This window comes from Macrotis lagotis, chromosome 7, assembly GCF_037893015.1.
Source record: "Macrotis lagotis isolate mMagLag1 chromosome 7, bilby.v1.9.chrom.fasta, whole genome shotgun sequence".
Taxonomy (NCBI): domain Eukaryota; kingdom Metazoa; phylum Chordata; class Mammalia; order Peramelemorphia; family Peramelidae; genus Macrotis; species Macrotis lagotis.
In genome coordinates, this window is record NC_133664.1 from 102,761,353 (window position 1) to 102,782,998 (window position 21,646).

General features: G+C 35.4%; 1 protein-coding gene across 1 annotated transcript in view; it reads left to right on the top strand.

Annotated features, from left to right (window-relative positions):
• LOC141492802 (thiamine pyrophosphokinase 1-like) overlaps positions 1 to 21,646 on the top strand; it is a 485,555-nt gene that overhangs the window by 353,907 nt on the left and 110,002 nt on the right. The window contains exon 8 of the mRNA XM_074193473.1: positions 5,030 to 5,141. Coding sequence (XP_074049574.1) covers positions 5,030 to 5,141 — 112 coding nt within the window. The remainder of the gene's footprint in view (positions 1 to 5,029; positions 5,142 to 21,646) is intronic.

Here is a 21,646-nt window from a genome sequence, read left to right on the forward strand (position 1 = left end):
AAAAATTTAAAGGAAATTAGCCTAGAACATTGTCCAATGGAGTGTTTGCAAGAAAACAGGAGTTTATTTTTTATTATTTATTTTTTAAAGACAAGTATTCTCTGATATTTCAAATCAACGCAATTAACAGTATTTTTGTTGATTTATTAAATCCTAATTTTGAATGTGAATATAAAGAGAAAAATGAACCAATTCCTGCCCATCTTGACATCCTACCCTTTCTATGGTTCTCAGTATTCAATATCAATAAATACTTGTTCTCCCCTGTATAGACTCCTAGATAGTCTTTTGCAACTGCCTCTTCTCATTACAACTTGTCTGACAGAACAAGTCAGTTTACCTTTCTATACCTCATTTTCCTCATCTTTAAAGTGAGAGAGTTTAGGAGAACAAATTAATGAATAATGACTTTGCAAAAAAAAATACAACTTCACAAGCTCTGATCCAAATAAATGAAATAAATATTATTTCAAAGAAGCAATAATGCTTTATTTTTGTTTTTGTTCATTCATTTCAGTCATGTCTGATTTTTTTGTGATCCTATTTGGGTGTGGTTTTTTTTTGGCAAAGTTGCTGGAGTAACTTTTCATTTTCTTCTCCAGCTTATTTTATAAATGAGGAGACTGAAACTAACAGGGTTAACAAGGTTAAGTGACTTTCTGGTGTTCTGTAACTAGCATTTTTCTGAGGTTAAATTTGAATTCAGGTCCTCCTGATTTGTTGCAGTCTTTCTATTACACCACCGAAGATGCTACATATCTTCTGATAAGTGACTCAGAGCATAACATAAGAAACTTAATTGGGGCCCACTGTACAAGAAGTTGTTTTGCTTTACTATGCATATTTATTACATAAATTTTGTTTTTCTTTTACACAAATATACCCTTTTGGGGGGTTGGTAGGAGGGAAAATCAATTGTTAAAGTTAAATTAAATTAAAAAATAAATAAAATGCAGAATTTGACTGATTCAACTGAATGCTATGGCAAGTAACTCAAAGGTCTTTGAGAAATCTTTTCAAAACCAAGTTCCTTACAGTCAAATTAGAAAAGCCTTTTTTGGGGGGGGAGGGGCTTGGGGGGCTGCAGTTAGATAGTTCAGTAGAAAAATCGCCCAATCTGGAGTCAGAGAGACACCTTTTCTTGAGTTTAAATATGACCTCAGCTACTACTCCTTGAGTGAACCTGGGCAAACTTAAACCTGTTTGCCTCAGTTTCCTGAAATGGAAAATGAACTTGAGAAGGAAATGGCAAACTATTCCAGTAATCCTTCCCAAGAAAACTCCAAAAGAGTTCACAAAGGAAATTGGAAAACATCCCAAACCTAAATTCTCAAACCTCCCTACTATACAGCTTCCTCATATTCCTAATTTCTTTTTGGTAGTGTTGTATGTTTTGTGCACTCCTGGTATTTAAGTTATTGTTATTCTCATTTTAACCCTCCCCATTGTTTCCTATCAGGTATTAATACTGATCTATAATCTAGCACACTAAATAATGTGGATAAATAATACAAAAAATAAATAATATAACAAAATATATAAGAAATTAATAATTGATAAAATTACTTTTGAAAAAATTTAATTACTTCACACTATAATTTTAATCCTTATATACTTATGCATATAAAATCTCTCAGGCCATATTCACCAACACTATTCTTTTCCCACTAACAATCATCATGCATGAATTTGCCATATATATATATATATATATATGTGTATATATATATATATATATATATATATATATACATGCACATCGACTGTTGCTTATCAGCAGAGTTGAAATTTTATCCCTTATTTAAATTCCATAGCATTCATTGAAATATTTTCATAAAGAACTGGGAATAAACAATTTTCTAAACATTAGTACACTTTCTTTATACTCTTTTCTTTATATCAATTTTTTGAGGAGAAAAAAAGATTTCATTTTTGATTATGACCTTCTTTCCTGTCACCTGAGACTGATAAACCTAATTGGCTTAATCTGATTTCATCATTGGTTACCCTCTTTATTAATTCAATTGGTTCTTCCAGCTTAGAAGAAAAATACTCTAGAGGAATATACGTATATATATTTAGAGGGGACTCCTGAGTCATTTTTGGAGAATTGAACGCTGAGAGCATCACTCATACACAGGGACTGAAAGAGATAGAATCTTAAACTCTTCAAAATGGTGTTTTACATGAGTCAAGTAGTCGTTTTCAAGTTTATGATACTTCAGAGTTTTTTCTCTAAGAATGCAAATCACCAGCAACAGAAAACATCAATTCTGAATTCAATAGACTGTTACCTATAGTCTAAGCTATAAGTTTCTATTGGTCAAAAGGTAGAACTGAACACATTGGCAAATGAGCATATATCCAAGATGTATTGCCTCAGTTTCTATTCTACTCTCCTGCAAATTTTTTCATGTGTTCTTTGAACTGTGAAGACCTAGAAGTCTACTTTACCATGATATGAGTGTGTGGTTGTGGTTTCAAGAGAATTACTTGCTGTTTCCTTTGCTAACATTTCAGTTCAATCCAACAAAATCAGATTAAAGTACTTATTCTGTATAAGACTTTGCACTAGATTCTTTTATGTCAGCAACAAAAGAAGCCAGGAAGCTTATATTTTGGGAAGGAGGGGAGCACTTTATAAATACTTATAGAGAGGAATATATAAATGATAATTTTGGCAGGAAGAAAGTATTCATAACTAATAACTAATTTTCAAGAAATATGTTTAATCAAAATAAAAAAAATGACTAGTTCATAATTGTAGGTCCTGAATTTGCCTTGCTTGTTCATGCATTATATAGATACTTGCAGTATCAACACTTGCCTCTTGTATTTTTAATATAACAGGTACCTCACTGTGAGCACTCAATAAATATTCATTGATGGTGATGCTAGCCTCATAGCACCACAGAACCAACAGGAGAAAGACAGCATGTTGGGATTTGGTTTAACTAGGTCTGTGATTTCATATTGGCTTCCTGCAGGCTTAAAGATAAAAATGTATTTCAGTCAAGAAAATGAATAAAAGTAGATTCCTCCCTATTTCCATATCCTTTGGGAAAGTGGTGGAGAAGCGACTAGCCCCAAGACCAATGGTTTCTTTCTTATCATGATCAGACTTTCCTCAGAGTAGATTTAAACATTCACTTAAGTAATCTGTAATGATGAAATTTGTATATTATCCTGGCACTATTTAAAAGGAAAAAAAATTAGTGATGGGATAAAGGAGAAGGAAGAAAAGAATGAAGGAGTAAAGAAAAAGAAGGAAAGAAGGAAGAAAAAAGGAAAGGAGGAAGGAAGGGCTCCAAGCTTAAGGGGAAAACCTATTATGTCAATCACTTTTTCCATTTTTTTTTCCATCATTACTCTTTGAACTTTAAGCTTCTAGAACTTTGATCTGAAATGAGGGTTAAATAAAAATAACTTTTCCCCTTAAGAACTATTATTTTCTTATTCTTTTTTAAAAGCAAAACAAGTGTTGTTCAAAAACAGAAATCATCTATTTTATCTCTTTTAAAATAATGAGTTCAGTGTCTCTTTAGAATACTTTCTCCATTGCAACTCTATTTAACTCATTAATACAGACTATATTTGATGATTCCCAACATATAAAGAAAATTAGAAAATATATTCTGTGGGAAGAGAAAATGGTTAGATAGTATATTATTGCCTTTTATTAGTCTGCATGTCCTATATTTCCACTAACCTTGAGTCATTTTTGCAGTACAGATTTTAGCAGCAAACCACATTAGGGTAGGAGCTCAACCTCCTGGTACACAGGGAAGAAAAGAGACAATTGAAATAAAAATAACATTTTTGAAGAAGTAGAAAGTATGGCACACTGAACTATAGACTCTCAGTCACAAAGGACATTGGTGACAACTCAAGACTGAAAAACCCTGTGTGACATGCTAGATAAATGGCCTTCAAGCCTTAAATAGAATTTAAACCCAATAGCTAATCCACTTTCAAAGAACTGTTAGTAAGTTGCTGTTTTTTTCTCAAGTCATCAAACTGAAATCAACCTCTATAATTTCCCTTCAATGTCCCTTATTCCTAATTCCTAGTCTGATTATTCATTCACATAAGAACCACTCTGGTATTTAAAGTCAAGGCAGCTGTTCTTACTGAGTCTTCTTGTCATCAACCGAAACACCCCCCAGACCCTTCAGCAGATTCTCATGAAAAGAATCTTGAGGTATTGTCCTGTTAACAGTCTTCTGTATACCTTCTTCCAACTCACCCCAGCTATATAGGTCAACACCTTAGCTTTCTAGAGCATTGAAAGTTTAAGAGACCTGTTCAGGATCATACAGTCAAGGTGTGTCAAAAGGCAGGTCTCTAGTTTGGTGGTCTTGGCTTCATGGCCAGTTATCTATCCATTAAACTATCCTACATATTTCTGGATTTTCTGACTCAATTTCTTCATCTGTAAAACAATAATAATAACACCTACCTCCCAAGTTTGGAATCAAATTATTTCTGATAATCAAATGATTTGTAAGTGTTTAGTATCCTGGGGCAGCTAGGTGGACAGTGGAAATGTATCAGGGCTGGAGTTAAGGAAGACTCGTCTTCTGAGTTCAAATTTGGCCACAAACACTTATTAGCTGTGTGATCCTGGACAGTGCACTTAACACTGTTTATCCCAGTTTCCTCATCTGAAAAGTGACCTGGAAGTGGTAAGCCACTCTAGTCTCTTTGCCAAAAAAACCCTAATATGGAGTTAAAAAGAGTCAAACAGTACTGAAATATGAAAACAAAACAAAATAAAAACAATAAAAAAATTAGCAGTGCTACCACTACATTCCTTGATCCCTCCTGTCAAAGCAGAAACGTTTCTTATGATTCTTGAAGAGATCTTGCATTAGTATTTAACTTAAACCCCTCAATTCCTAAAGGCATCCTTGTCAGTCTTGGGGTATCTACCTCCTCAGTAGTTTTCTGAATATTGTGAGATGTGTTTGTGGAGTAGTTTCATTTCTATTAGTAGAATTGCCTAGCGAACTGTTTCTCTTTTTCACAGGGAAAGCACAAACTCAATGTAAATACAGGATTTGAAGGTGATTGGTGTGGCCTTATTCCTGTTGGACATCCATGTAAGCAAGTCACTACAACAGGCCTAAAGTGGAACCTCAGTAAGTAAAATTTACTTTTGATTCTTGCTAAATGTCACTTTGAAATTTTTAAAACTAAAAGCTGATCTTTCCCAGAGTCAAAGCCTACTTGCATAATACTTCTATATGTCTGTTACTCTTCTTCTTCTTCTCCTCCCCTTCCTCCCACTTCTCTTCATGGTCATTCTTCGGTTTTTACAACCAGGGCAATACTAAAACTTGGGGGTTTTTTTGTTTTTTTTTTTTGCTTACAAGGACTCTATGATGTTTGAATAGAATAAATTGATCTGCACGAAATGATTTGAAAGGGTATAGGAAGGCTTTGTATGAAATTGTCCTATATCTTCTCCAGTTCTATCTTGAAATATCACTTGTACATTCATTCCTTTGGGTAAAGTATTGACCTTTGAAGATTATTTTTAATACATATTTATCTGTGAAGGGTAATACTGCTTTATTTGTGAATTTTGATCTTCTAGTTTCCTCTGTGAGAGAAAATTTTTGGATCCATAAGTATGCTAAATAATTAGATAGTGACAGAGCTCTGAAAAGGAAGGCAAAGGACTCAGAAACAGATGGTGGCATATTTGGAACTATAGAATATTAGAAAAGATTTTATAGATTATGTTTAGAATCAGTTCAGGAAAGCTATAGTATAATTTCTCCCTTAGACAGCTGATATCCTTACAGGAAAGGAACAGTCAGAGTTTGAAAGTTTTCTATTATAATTTATTTTAGCTACACCTTAACTATGTCCTTAAAACTATGGAAAGGTTGAACTTAATTAAATAAAAACTGATACCAGTCAAATCCATCATGCATTGTAGACTGTCATAAGAAACAGCAGTAACATCTCAGAAATGTAACAGACTGATTTGACTGATTGTGAAAGGATTTCCCCTTTTAGGAGACTGACCAACATCTCTGGGATTTTGAACTAAAATTGTAAAATCATTAATTTCTTTATGAAATGTAAAAGTTTCAAAATTGCAAAGGAAAATCAATTTTTATTCAAAATGACTTCACTTTGAGCAAAAGAATGTTTTAAAAATTTTTTTCAGAAATAGTTCAGAAACAATTAGAACACACTATTGGTCTTTTATAAAGGACTTCTGGAGAGCTCATCAGAATTTGAAAGACTTGTCAGATCTGATTTCTTATAGCTCAAAGAAGTATGTTTTAGGCTTTGAAGTTGTTTAGCTGAGATAGATGGGGGTTCCTTTTGGAGGCTTTTTTGAAAATTTTCTAGCTTTAAACAACTGCTTCACTTTTCTGAATGCCTTTATATTTCAAGGTCCTGAATCTGGCATGATCCTAAGTTTCAAGAGCTTAAAACAAAATAAAACAGAGTTGTCCTCTTTTCTACCTCCAAAAAAATATCAAAGTAGAATAAAGAAAAAGACTTTGGAGGCATACCTTTTGTCATATGAACTCACTTACCTTACTTCATAATATATAAAAAAATACCACTCCTATCCCCTTCTCAGTTTCCTCTGATTTCCCATTCCCTGAGACTACCTTAATTAGCCCCTCTTTATTAGAGAGATTTGTAATAGAGCTTTCTGAATTTATAGTTTCCCGCAAAGAGCCCACTCTTCACTGAAAGTAAGAATTTTGGCAGTTTTTGGCAAGCTAGAGTCCATTTACCTTCCTAATCTAGGAGACTGGCCTTAATTGCCAAACATCTTTCAAATTTCTCATTTTATTTTACCTGGATTATAACCTAATAAAGAAAAAAGAGTATTTAAACCTTGTCAAAGTGAGTTAGGTTGAACCTGAAATTAAGTGATATATTTGCCTATGATCACAAAGGGCCTAAGATCTCCCTCTGCTAATGGCAGAAGCAGCACTAGATTTAAGGTTTTATTTCCTCTCTTTTAAGTTGTAGCCTTGAGACAAAAATGTGAAAACAGCTTGGATTCAGAAAACTCAGGTTTTGGTCCACTGGAGTACTAAGCATCTTCATTTATATAATGATGGGTTGGTCTAGACAACTGAAGTCAATTCCAGCTCTGTCTAAGATCATGTGACTTTGGGAGCAAGAAACTACAAATACCAAGCATAACAAAGAAAGTTCTGGGATTGACTTGAGGGTGAAATGAAGCTTTTGGCTTTGTACCTTTAAGAGATAGAACCACAGGAAAGCCAAGAGGACCTGAGTTAATTCTTCTCTTGGTTACAGGGAGTGTCTGTAGGGGCAGGATGTATTCTTTTCAGCAAACATTTCCTCAGCCTCATTACATTACAAGAATTCTGCTTAATTCAGGGCATTCAGAATAATTCACAAACAGTCCCTCCCCTCCAGAAGCTGGGCCAGGCAGCTGGGGGAGATATTAATAGAATATAGATGGAAAGCAAGGCACTCACATCTTAAGGGAGTTGGGGGTGGAAGAAGGTAAAGACCCACCTTCTGCTTGAGGCAGGGGAAAGATGCAGAGAATTACGAATGTAACAAAGAACATTGGGTGGAGATATAAATTGACTAAGATCTACTTTTAAGATGTAAATTGACTAGAAGTAGAGAATTATATTTGTAACAGAAATAATTTGTAATCTTAAAAAGCTGCTCAAATTAGGTGGAGATCCCCATTCTTGATGTACATTGATTCATTGTTTAATGTAAAATTTGTATCCTGATTTCCTTAGGTTTTACCCTTTACCTAATTCCCAGTCCAGTATAGGGAAGGGAGTTCACCTTTTGCATCCTGGATGAGAGGCAAGATATAAAAACCTAAGCTGGAGTCCAGCTACCAACCTATGGGCCCAACCAATGCTGCTTGGCTGTTCTTTTATCTCCTCTCTCTCTCTCTTCCTATGCCTTGGAACCTTTTTAATAAATTTTTGTTTTATTTCCACCCTTGCTTGCTTTTGAAAAATCTCCTTGGTAGTACAGTGAGTGATAGTTCCCAGCTTGGAGGAGGGAGACCAATTAGAAGAGAATGTGATCTGAGAGAAATGTTGATAAGACTGAAGCAAGGGAGTAACTGTGTGAATGAAGAGAAAGGGATATATACATATATATATATATATATATATATATATATATATATATATATGTATGTATATATACATACATACATACAAGAAATGAGGGGAAGGTAGAGATTTTGTTTGTTCACTTATCAGACCCTAAAGAGGCCTAAGTAATTTTTTTAAACCTAACTCTGATGCAGAGAAAACTGGGCATGAGAGTGGCTAGACCAGTTGGAGACAGACTTTGTAAATCTTTTCTTTGCATTGTAAAGGGAATCTTGCTTGTCCTTCCACACCTGAAGGCCTGACTTTCAACCTTACTTGGATGACATTGTTTTTTTGGTGGGACAGCCCCTGGAAGACCACCCAAAAGAGAGCCCTCCCCAAAGGGCAAACTCTCCAGTGAGGAACTTGTGTCATTCCCAGGTCACCACCCCTTCCCATGGACTCTGGAAGAGAACTTAAGGAGAAGGAGGGAGGGGCTAAACCTCTTTGACCTTCCAGTCTCCTGCTGAACCCTGGCCAGCTGGCCTGGCCAGATTCAATCAACAGTCCCCTTGGTCTTCTCTTAAAATTCTTTCAAACTTTTCTGTCCCTTTCTTAGTATGTTGTGGCTTTCTTTAATAAATCTCTATTTTCTTTTCAAAACCTGTGTTCCCCATTGTGTGATTCTTCGCGGGGCAGAACTGAACCCGAGAAACAAATCAGTGGCTACAACTTCTCTACCACCTTTGAACCCAAAATCTTTAAAGCAACCCTGCTTTTTCTGGGTCACTCCCAAATCTTAGCCGTACCTCTGCTTCAATCTGTTAATACCTCTCAGAAAGAGGGGCTATGAAGGAATGGACCAGTGATTCTCTTTAGTACTTACCTCTGCCCTATTGCCAACTTTTTGAGAGGTGTCAGCAATTCAAGAAGACAACAAGGTCGTCCATGTTAATAAGTACAAATGCGATCTTGCCCTTTTCTAAGAGACATTTTTATATTTTAAAAGAAGCCTTCTAGAAATTGATCCCTTAACAAGACACTCTATCTCACCAGAATTTTAAATTATCATTCTGGTTTGGAGGCATAGGGAAGATGAGAGGGAACAACATATAGTTAGGCAGATTCAAAATTGTGAATGCCCTTTAATTTAATCAATCACAAAATAGAATCTCTACATAGAGGATTATAATTATTACAGGAAAGCTGCAAAGAAAATCTTAGCCTTCTGTAATGCTGGTAAGGTATATTAGGAGGTTAAGAACATCACTAGAGACAAAACAAGATTCAGACTCTCCTGTTCAGTTTCCCTGCCTAAACTCAGCAGTTATTTCTTTAATGGGTTATTTCCACACTAGGAAAATGGAAGTTCACAAACCAAGCTACAGATCTGCAACAAAAATCATTGGGATGATATCTTAAGTGTCAAGCAACTGTGCTTTTATGTTATGGCAAGGACATTAACATGATTTTAAATGAAGATCTAAAGCACTCCCATTTGAGGAGTGGACCAAAAGGTGGGGTCTTAGGATATGTTGTTAAACTTAACAGGGGGAATACCAATGTAGGTCTTCAAAGAAAGTGCCCAAATATGGAAGTTGCTGGCATTCTTTATATATAGATAAAATTTCAATTCCCTTATTGTACTAGGATATTCCTAACACTTTTTTTCTCTTTTAAATTCAATAACAAGTGAGACCAAGGCTTTTTAACTATTCTAATTCTATGTTCTCAGCCAACTTGGACTTGGGTCTTCAAAGGAGATATTCCTCTCTGTATATTCCAAAAGAAATTATGCCATTATCTATAAAGTTCTGTCTCCTTGAGAGTTTGGATATGGAGACTCATGGCTCTGGTATTCCAGTGCAACAAATAGGCTGCAACAATAAAAAAAAAAAATCAAAGGTTCTTTAAATATACCATTGATTAAATCTGAGCTATCTGCTCTTACTTTTTTTTTTAAGTTTTTGCAAGGCAATGGGGTTAAGTGGCTTGTCCAAGGTCCCATATCCAGTCTTACTTTTAAACTTTTTATTGAAATAATAGACACTATATTTTGATTTGCCATTTTAGAGAGAGCTCAGCTTCATTTACTAAAGTATTTAATAAAGCCCACAGGGGGGCACATAAAAATCACACTGCAGGTCAGTTGCATTTTGTACAGCCCTGGCTTAAATAGATGATTTAACTTAACATTAAGGTATACTATAGATTTGGGGGGAAAGCATTAATATTCTTTTGGGAATGTATTTCAGATTTAGAAATGTCTCTCTTTTGAATTAGCAAACAAGTAGAAGATGTTGAAGAAATTCTACCATTACTACAGGATGTAAATTTTGCATCAGCAGGAAATAAGTGTTCCAAACAAAATATCTGATATGAAGGAAGAGAGTGGGAGAAAGACAAAGGCAAAAAAAAGTAAATAACTAGCTAGAAAGGAGAAAATAAAGAAAGAAAATGAAAAAGGATAGAGATTGAAAAGGATAGAGATTTTTTGGCAGGACTTAATGATGGAGAGCAACAAAGCAAGAGAAATGTAAACTGAAGTATCCAGCTTCAAACTTTTCAATAATTTTGTCAAATAAATCATTTAAAAAAATGGAGTTGTCAGCTGTTTGCTCAGACCTCTTTATTTAAAACAACTGACAACTCCAAGTGCCTTACAATTGGTTTATTCAAAGTCCCCTCTTTATGTTAACTTCAAAGAAATCAAGATTGAAAATAGAAGGAAAATTGACAGCATGAAATTATTTCTTAACATTGACAAGAAGTGAATTAAAGCCCTCAATGCAGGTGGAGCAGTATTGAATACTAAAATTAGCATGGAAATCACTTTTAACAACAGTTTCTGCCCTTATGTACTATCATTCCAAAACTGTCATAATACCTGCTTAGGATTTCTAAGTTATTTGGAAGACCATTAAATGTTAAGCTAACAATGGGACAGTTGCAGCATCCATAAAAAACACATTGCTTGCTAATACTGACTTTTATGGGATTGCTGTTCTTGGCTCCTCACTCTACATGGCAAAATCTTTTCACCTCTGAAAGTCATTCTAGTAAGATGTCATAGTTAAGGACATCTACCTGATATTTATTGCTGAGAGCAGAGGTGAGGTAATTAAGAATATGCAGATGAGGGATGCTAGCTCAAATACTTAATCCTTTCAAGCTTGGTCAGAGATCCATTATATGTTGATTGGGGCTTGTCTTTGGCCTGGGGCCAGGGATTTCTTGGAGTCTAGGTATTTTACTAAAAGTTCCTTGATCTCATCTGTAGTTTGGTCCATGGTTTGGCAGGGGAGGAATGAGTGTTAAAGTAAGGTATATGGTAGTGTAGAGGGAGTAGATTAATTATAAAACGTATTTTTTTTCTGTTCAATATTTCTCCTATTTCATTCCCCACTCAAACAAAAGCCAGTATTAACATGCAGAGACACTATTTTTAGAGCATATTTTCTTGAAAGATTAGTGCTTCAGACTCTAAAGATTCTTTTTTCCCCCCATCTAGGACTAATGTCATATAATTCACTTCAAACAGACAGATAAAATGTATAAAATATATATTTCATTAACTCAACCCAAATTCTCATTTTATAAGTTGTGGGGACTTGAACCAGACTTGATTGATTTCTTTTTCTTTTTGGTATTTGCCCTTGTGATTCTGCAGAGAGCATTAGGAACTAGCAATAATTCACCATCTGTTTCTGTCTCTCTGTCTCTGTCTCTGTCTTTCTCTCTCTCTCTCTCTCTCCTCTCTGTCTCTGTTTATCTCTCTGTCTCATTTTGAGAATCCTGCTCCAACAATCCACATTTATTATGCTTGGTTCTGGACATTTAAATATTAAAACAATTAATGTATATTTTCAGGGAATATGATGAATGGATTTTTGTATCTTGGCCAATCTTTCACTGACTTGCATTCAAGAGCATGATTATATTTCAGATTTGCTTCCTAAGTTGTTTGAAAGACTTGATTTCCTAGTATTCATGTGGGCAGGTTGACTGATGGGAATGACTTCAGCAAAAGCTCAAGAGTCCTTTTCTATTTCCCTTCTCTGACGGTTCATTTTTGTGCTGATTCAGAAGTGAGTTCTGTGCACTCAGCCATCCAGATAATATATTGAAATCAGAGAACAGCAGCCCTTGATGATTACATGAAATACAGGAGAAAAGTAGGGGATGTTTACAGGTAAATAGTGATTGCAGAGGGGTGAAGAAGGGAGCTACAGCTATATTTCCGTAGTCAATTAATTTGATCACTCTGATTCCCCTGGAGGAGGTACATGGAAGTTTAGTTGAACTTTTATTTTTAAAAATCAGTGAAAAGGATACAACTTGACTGATTACCAGAAGGGATCATTCCTTAGGGGGAAAAAACATACCATCCTCTTAAGCTCTAACACTCCCAAATGCCAACCATCTATCTACAATGGACAGGTACTTGCTTAATTGTGATTTCATTACCTCCTATGTATTCAATTAACATCTATATGCTAATGGTTTTCATAATTACTAATCCAGCCCTAAATTCTCTCTTGACCTCCATTCTCATTTTTCCAACTATTTATTAGACATTTTGAACTAGGTGTACTTTAAACATCTTGAAGTCAACATTTCAAAAATTGGGCACTTTGACCTTTCACTAGCCCACAATTTGTACAGTTTTCTCCGTTTTTATATTACTGACAAGTGCAATACTAGCTTCACTGTCACTGGGGTTCACAATCTATGTGTCATTTGCAACTCCTCAATCTCACTCAACTGATATCCAATCCATCATTCAGTATGGGATACTCCTATTCTATTATTTCTACATTTGTAACAAATTTCATTTTTGCTAGCATCTTTCCTTTAATATTGCAAGAAACCCAGTGCAGGCTCTTTTTCTACTTGGATGATGATGACTGGATATCCTGATGGTTGGTATGCCTTCTCCCCACTTCAGTCCTTCCTCCACTTAGTCATTAAATCGTTCTTTCAATTGTGCAGGTCTCTAATCATGTCACCTCCCTATTCAGTCAATTCTAGTGACTCATTATCATATCCAGGCTCAAATATAAAATCCTCTTTTTTTGGTTTTCAAAACCTTTCATAAATTGTTCAACTCCTTCCATTCTTTCTTCATGTACCTTAACTCCTCCATTGACTCTTAGTTCTAGAGAGAAGGGTTGGGAAACCTTTTTTTCTGCCAAGAGCCATTTGGATATTTATAACATCATTTATAGGCTATAATTGGTCAAACATTTAATTCACCCCTAAATAGATACTAAATTTATTGATTTTTCAAGTTCCACCTATGGTTGGCTTTGGCAATGCCAGACCAATATGCCTTGTGATTCCCTGCCCCTATCTAGAGAAAATGGGCTCATAGATGTTCCTCACACATGATTCTCTTTTTCCTGACTGTGTAGTTTTCATTCATGCACCCCCCCCCCCCCAATTCTCTCCTTCCTCATTTCCATATCTCTGGCATACCCCCATATTCATTCAATTTCCAACTAACATCCTATCTTATGCATGGAAATTTTCTTTTCTTTTCTTTTCTTTTCCCCTTAATGCTAGCACCATCTCTTTGGTATTATCTCCAATTTATTTAGAATATTCTTGTTGTACATAGTTGCTCTCATGTTATTTCCTTCATTAGATTATGATTTCCTTGATAGCCATGACTGCCCTTCTTCATATCCACAGTACATGATGCCCTATTCTTAAAGCAGCAGTTCCCCATCTCCCTCAGAGAAACTAGTAAGAGAATTGCACATAGTTCTTTTTGAAAAACTTGAGGTTTCCTTAAAAAAAAGGTGTTGATGATGATGATGATAATGATAATAATGATTGATAATTAGGATAGTTAGAATCAATTTATCCTTCTCTTTGTATGAGATAGGTCTAAATCCAACAGCATTTGTTTTTATTCATTTTTAAAACTATTTTGGATTTCCAAAACATTTTTCAAATCTTATATTTTTACCCATGGTGTAACCTCATGTAGAAAAAAAGAACTCCTTGGGTTTAGGGAACATATGTTCTAATGAGGGTGACAACATGCAAATAGCCAAGTAAATACAAGGGGAAGAGAATGGAACAAGTATTTTTATGTCTCTACTTTGTGCAAAGCACTATCTTAAGTGCTTTTACAAAGATTACCTCAGTTGAGCCATAATAAATGCATTGGAAATAGAAGGAGCTATTAATGAGAAGACCTTCTATCTGGGAATTTGGAGGAAGACCTAGAAAAGTCAATTAAATAAGATAAGCTTTTAGCTGGAGAGAAAGAGGCCCCCCCGTTTTTGGTAATGGGATATCCAGTTAAATATATTGAAACAAAAAATGGAATGTTCTATTCAGAGAACTTAAGGTAGGCCAGAATTGTAGGAGAATGAAATGTAAAATAAGAAAGAAAGAAAGAAAGAAAGAAAGAAAGAAAGAAAGAAAGAAAGAAAGAAAGAAAGAAAGAAAGAAAGAAAGAAAGAGAAAGGAGGAAGACAGGGTATAAAAAGCTTCAGTTGCTATAGAGAGGAATTTTTATTTTCTGTATGGCACTCTGAGCCTCTGGACCTGATTGAGATGGGAATGTCAAGAGCAGATTTATATTTTACTAAAATCATAGTGATAGATGGAATGTAGAATGGATTTAAGTGAAGCAGGAATGAGGCAGTTAGAGTTTTTAGAAAGTTATCACAATGTGTCCAGGTAAGAGATGGTTTACCCTGGTCACCAGGTCAGAAAGACAGATCATCTGACTTTGAGGTCTAAATTTGGGTGTTTGAACAGTAAAAGGAAAATATGTAGGTGAATTTCTGAAATGAACCAAAAATGATATTGAGAATGTGTGCCTGGAACAATAATAGGTGATAATAGTATAACTTGGAAAAGAGTTGGGTTTTGGGAAAAGATAGAATTCTTGTTTTGAACATTTTGAGTTTATAATATGTATCTTATATATTGTCTGTTCAGTTTGAGATGTCTAGAAGAACAGGTGATGACATATGTGAATGTAGCTCAGTAGAGAGGTTAGGACTAGGAATATTGATCTGGGAATTAGCTTCATACTTATAATTGAAGTAACCATTATAGAAATCCCATATCACATCATTCTGTCTTTTTTGCAGCAGAACAGTCCCAGAAGAAGTGATCCTAGGGGTGGGGAGGAGACCCTTCTAGGTACATCCTGGAATCTGTCTCCAGTATTAGACTATATAGTGGAGTCTAGTGCAGGGAAGGTGCCTTTGCGTGTGATGGAGAGAGGTGTCCCATGCCACTATTTTCATTTAGAGCTTTACACTCAAGAATCTCACAGACTTCAATAAATCATTCCTCAGAACAGCTTAGTGAGGCTAGGAGGGGTCAGCCATTAAATTATTCCTCATTTACACTGAGGCAGAGTTTAAGCGATTTGTCTGAGGTCACACAAGTACATCTGGAAACAGGAACTGGCTTTCAAATCTCCAAACTCCTGACTCCAGCCATGAGAATCCTTCCAAGCAATGATCCATTACACTGTGGTTTGGTCCTGTATCAGATCAGTGTCATATTTTTATGTACAAATTTTATACTTCAGATATCTCCTAGATACATTATCATTTTTATTTTCTGAAAATTATCCCTATCTTTTTAATTGTTCTATTTCCTAGATAGAATAAAGTGGTATGCATTAACAGTTGTTTTGCTTTTTTCAGCTTTCTTGCCTCTGTACAATCCAGGTTCTCTTTTAAAAAGAAAAGAAAAAGAAGAAATATAATGGAAAACTTTAATTTTTATGAATATTAGAATTTTCCTGGGAAAAAATTTTTGCAAAGGAAAAAAATTCTTTTTCTTTTTTTTCTTTCTTTTTTTGACCAATTACTACACTTAACAAAATTATTTGTAAACATTTTTCAAAATTGCCTCCTTGCAACAAAGCAATGGGAGCTCTCCCCAGGGGAGAGTAACAGGTTATGGGCAATTTAAATCTGACATATAATTAAGGAAAATACAAATTGAATACCTGTGGTGTTTTCAATTGACTTGTTTCCCACCAAAGCCTGCTTTTCTCAGTACAGATAAGTATAAAGGCACTTTATTGTCTTTTCCCTTAGCACTGCATGCAACTCAGTCCTCAGTTTTTTATGCTCTGGAATATGATCTATATGTCTTTCTTTATTATTTAAATATTTATTAAGTGCCTACTGTATGCAGCACTGAGCTAATAATAATACATATAAGTATATGAAGAAAGTATATAAAAATACTTCTCTTTCACACTTAAACAGAGTATCCCAGATATCTTAATTTTTTTTTAACAGCTAAATCTTAAATTTTCACCCAGGCTTCAGGGATATCTTGATCTTAATAAAGCACTATCCTGATTATAATATTCTGAGAGGATGTCATAAAAGTTTAACTATCCCAATTTTTAAAAGGAGTGAAACTTAAATTTGGAGAGGTTGTGTCATCTATCCCTGGCCATATGTGTAAGCTGACTTCCAACTAAGAAAGGGTCCAACCTGAGTTGTTTGCTGCCTACTGAATGTGGTTCCATGTTGGTGAAGAGATGTTAATTCTGTGAGGGGCAGAGTTAATATTAGAGCTTTTGACAAAAGAAACATTCTTCATACCTCCTCAAGAGAGGATATGTGATTCTAGACTATTATGATGGGCAGAGTGGAGTGAGAACCAAATAGAGTCATTTTGTGAAGCTGACATAAATGGGGGTTCTAACTTCTCGAAATGTCTCTGATTTCCTGTTTCATTTTCTAGAGACTGTGTTTCCTCTTTGGTGACATTAAGTCTTCTCTTTCTTGAAATAAGAGTCTTCTTAATTCTGCCTAAAGGGTTGATTTATTTTTCCGTATTTTCTGGAAAATTTTGATCTGTAGAACTTTTCTGACTTGTTTACTATCTGGATTTACTCACTTGTCACTGCTGTGTTAACTAGAATTTCTTGGGAAGGCATCAAACCAGTGTAAGCTAAGAGACACCTTTATAAAGGATCGCAGCCTGGAATTTTGCAACTTTTGAACCCTAAAATCATTCTCCCAGACCAACACCATCTTTCAGACAAAAGCTAGGTGACTAGCCTCAGGACCTCTTCTGCTATTCCCTTCAAGGCATGCATCACAGTGTCCCTTGGAGAAGGGTTACTAGATAATATCCATGTCTCCCCTCTAGCACCTTTATATATATTTAAGCATCCCTTTTGATCATACAAACAATAATATCCAATAAGGGATGGTATCCTTTACATATAACTAATTTGATTTCAAACTGCTACTTAAACTAAGGTATTCCAATTTGAATTCTTTAGTTGTTTAAACTATTTCAGTCTGCCTTTTGTGTGAACCTATTATTTTTGATTTTACTCTGATTAATTTTTGCTGGAACTATTTTGTAAACACAAATACAACTCTGTTAGTTTCTTTTGGTCTATGTTGTCAGTAATTGAATATTAAGGTTTTTTTTTTCTCATCAGGAGGTACCCTGCCTTCTATAAGGAAACCTCGGTGTTAATTACATTAATATGATGGGACTTTGAGACTTAGGACCTTTTTCATAGGTATATAAGACAAACAAGAAAAATAAAGGGTTAAGTCAAACATCTAAGTGTAAACACACATGTATGTATATGTATGTGTATGTGTATCTATACATCTCCCTTCCAGGAGTTAAAAGGAAATCTCTTCATGAATATGAATATCACAAAAGCAGATAAATTGTGTGTAGAGGAGTGAAGGAAGTTGTTAAAATTCTAGGCTTTTTGGGTGAGTTTGGATTTGAAAGGAAACAGCTGCTCTCCCAGATGCTTTTCTATGGTCCATGTGTATGTTGCCCTGATAGTGAGGCAAGGACTAAAAGTATTCATTTAAACTTATCACCATTTTTCACATCTTAGAGATAAGCAACTTTAGTTCTGAAGGTAGCTATTCTGGGGTGGAGGAGGGGGAAGTATAATAATTTGATCCTCTGCCTGTAGTTGATATATTTGATAATCTAAATAGTCTGATGTAATTGCCTTTCAAAAGACATTTTGGGGAAAAAAGGATTTTGATTCAATTCTCTTCATCCTTTAGCTGTGTGAAAAGCTTACTTAAAGGGTCCTCTATGTGTTTAAACACCTAATTACTGTTCTCAAAATGTTTCATGAGTGTTGCTTTTGTCTTCATCATTAGATTATAAAAGACTTGAAATCAGAAGCCAAGGATTAGATTTTATTTTATGATTCTCAAAGCAGCCAGTAAATGCTTGCTACATCACAACTTTCCATATCTCAATTAAACTTCTATACTTTACTCATTTGCTTCAGTTCTTAGATGGTATGGTTAGGTGCAAAACTTAGCTGAGCAAAGTCTGTTACAGATGTAGGAATGAGAACCAAAAGGGGCAGAGACTGTCATCCCTTGTAAGAGGGGTAAGAGGAAGAGACCAGATCAGAAATTCAAAAATCAAGAAAAGGGCTAGTGAGATGTTTCAGTGCTAACAGATTGAAGGAGGCAGGTATGGTAAAGCTGTAATCTCAGACTCATATATTACAAGGCCAGATTCAAGTTTTAAGACTCACTCTACCCTAGCTGTCACTACCCTTCCAATTTACCCAAATCCCTAAGATTTATACAACAAAGAACTCTTCAGACTGTTCCTATCTTCTTTATCTTCCCTGAGTTTATGGGGACTTTTGCTAAATATTGCTTAAGTCTGTTTATGTTTGAATACTTAAGGGGAAAATCCAGTAGAAGGAGAGAAGTGCTACAAATAGATGAGATACATAGGGTGGATACTATGGGTCTTGAGTATTCAGAAGGAATGGATCACAAGTTGAATGACCTTAAAGATGATAAAGTATATATTTCTTTCTATAAGGTATATATTAGCTTGTTAAAGAGAAAATTAAGAGGATAATTGTAGAGATACTTGTTGAAGGGGGTGGCTAGGTGTTGCAGTGGATAAAGCACCAGCCCTGGAGTCAGGAGTTTCTGGGTTCAAATCCGGTCTCGGACAATAATTACCTAGCTGTGTGGCCTTGGGCAAGCCACTTAACCCCATTTGCCTTGCAAAAGAAACCTAAAAAAAAAAGAGAGATACTTGTTGAAATTAGGACAATGCCCAATACAAAGAAATCACTGCCATGATATCAAACATGAAAAAAAGTTGTGAAAGTTTTGAATAGATGTAAGGAAAATATTTTCAAGCCTAGACTTTTTAGGAAGCAAAATATCACAGAATTTAGAAGTGGAAGATGCTTTAAAGGACACCAACTTTCTATTCCATGTGAGGAAAATAAGGGCATGAAACTTTAAGTTGCTGTATCATAGTTTTTCTCAGAGGAAATCACTGTGCAGAACAGTTCAGATGAGGATCATTTTTCATACATAGCCTCTCTTTTGGGGAGAATTGACCACACCTGTCTACATTTACCCTTGGGTTGGCTGAGGGCAATACCTTCGTTATCCTAGTTCATTTCTGTGAAGCAAAGTGAGTTTGTTTAGAGATAATGAGATCAACTCCTGAAGGCTTTAGTTGAGGACCAAGATCCACATGACTTCCTTTCTCTGAAAAGCTTAAAAAGTTAAGTAAAAGTATAAGAATATATGTTATGTGATTAATACATAGAGTCTATGTATATCAGATTGCTGAATGAAGAGGGAGGAGAAAAGGGAAGGTGATAGAAAAATAGAACTCAAAAGCTAACAAAGATGAATGTTGAAAATTTATAAAATAAAATAGTATGTTACAGATATATTTGATAAAATACTCCAAGCCTCTAGGCAAGTTTGCTAATCTGGCAGAATCAACTAATTAAATGTAGTAAAATCAGTTATAGGCCACATTCTCCTTCTTAGTCCCACTTGCTATAGCAAAACAAACACCCAGACAACCTCAGGATGCTACTAAACTTATCTTTAGATAGCAAAGCATTATTAAAAATATAAATAATGAGTTAGCAAGTAATTTAAATAGCAAAGAAATCTTTAGAAATGAATTCTATATTTGAGGAGAATTGTAAAGGGGAGGGTGGGTGAGGAGAAAAATGTAGTAGATCAGGTTTTGTTCCAGTGGTTTCTTCAAGAAGCCAAAATTCAGACACTCTCTGTTGGATACTCCTAATAAACTGAGCTGCATGCCAGGAAAGGCAAGAGTCCCAGCCATTCCCAGGCTTAGAGTTAGTCTCTTGGAAAGCAGCTTCCATCTGTTACAGCTGCTGTGCATGCATCTCTCTCTCCCTCTCTCCTCCTCCTCTCTCCCTCTTTCTCTGTTCTTGCTTCTCTCCCCCCTTTCTCTTCCTTTCTTTTCCCCCTTCCCCCCTCCTTCTACTCTACCTCACTCCTTCCATCTCTCTCTCTCTCTCTCTCTCTCTCTCTCTCTCTCTCTCTCTCTCTCTCTCTCTCTCTCTCTCTCCCCCTCCCTCTTTCCCCACTTCCTTCCCTAGTTTCCTCTAACCATGCTAGAATAAAGTAAATGGTAAGGATAAACCAAGGTTTAGATTTTTTAAAAATTTTTATTAAGTGCCTGCTGTGTATCAGACACACAGCTGTAGGTGAATTCTAGAGATATAAGTAAGAAAAATCATACCCTCGAGATGCTTACAATCTAAAGGGAAAAGACAATATGCAAAAGGAAACCAGAAGGGAGGAATCTGTGTATGTTCCATGTAATCTAAGCTATTATGATAAAAAGTAGGTAGTTACCTGGAAAGACCAGATTACAGTTGCTGCTATGGGAATAGACAAGGAATTTAGTGGAATGGAGGAAGGATTTAGGATTTTATATTGAAATTAGCAACCCAGATCTTGAAGTCATCAACAGAATAGCAAGGAAGGGAAAGGAAGAAAATGATACTGGGGACAATCTTAGCCCAATATATTTATTTAGGATCTGCTTGGTAGAAAAGGAGATAATGTTTAGTACTGCTGGGAATAGATGGTGAACTATTTGGTAGTATTTTTGTATAATTGTGATAACTACTTTAAAACTATTTAATCAACCAGCATGTACCAGGAACTGTGGTAAACACTGAAATTTAAATCCAAATGATGTCACAATTCTTACTCAGATCTAGCTTTTATGGAGACAGCAAATATATTTGAAAACACATACAGCATAAATATGAAGTAAATACAGAACATGTCCCTAAAGTCTTAGTGCAGTTTTGTTTTGGTAGACTAAAATTGCTCCAAGACTCTTGGGGCACTCTGTGGTGAAAGTGGTTTAATACAATGCAGGTGAGGGCATCAGAAGAGTCTTCATGAAAAATATGCTGCTTGAGCTATTGTGGAAAGGAAGAGAGAGGCCTTGTGAACTGAGGAAAGTGCAAAGAGAAGAAATAGAGTATTCCTACCGTGACCATAGTGAAGCCCAGGCATGTTTGGAGAGGCTGAGAAGATTTCACATGCCTTAGAGAAGTTAAATCTAGTGTGGATGTTTGTGACATTTTAGTGAGGCTGGAAGCATGGTCTGGCCAGGATTCCTTAAAGTCTTAACAGTGTCACAAAGTAGGAGCACATCCCTGGAAAAATGGGGACAGATTTCTCTGGGACTTTTAAAATAATTCTTGACAGCAACCTGCCGGGTTGGTAGGGTTAGTAATATTA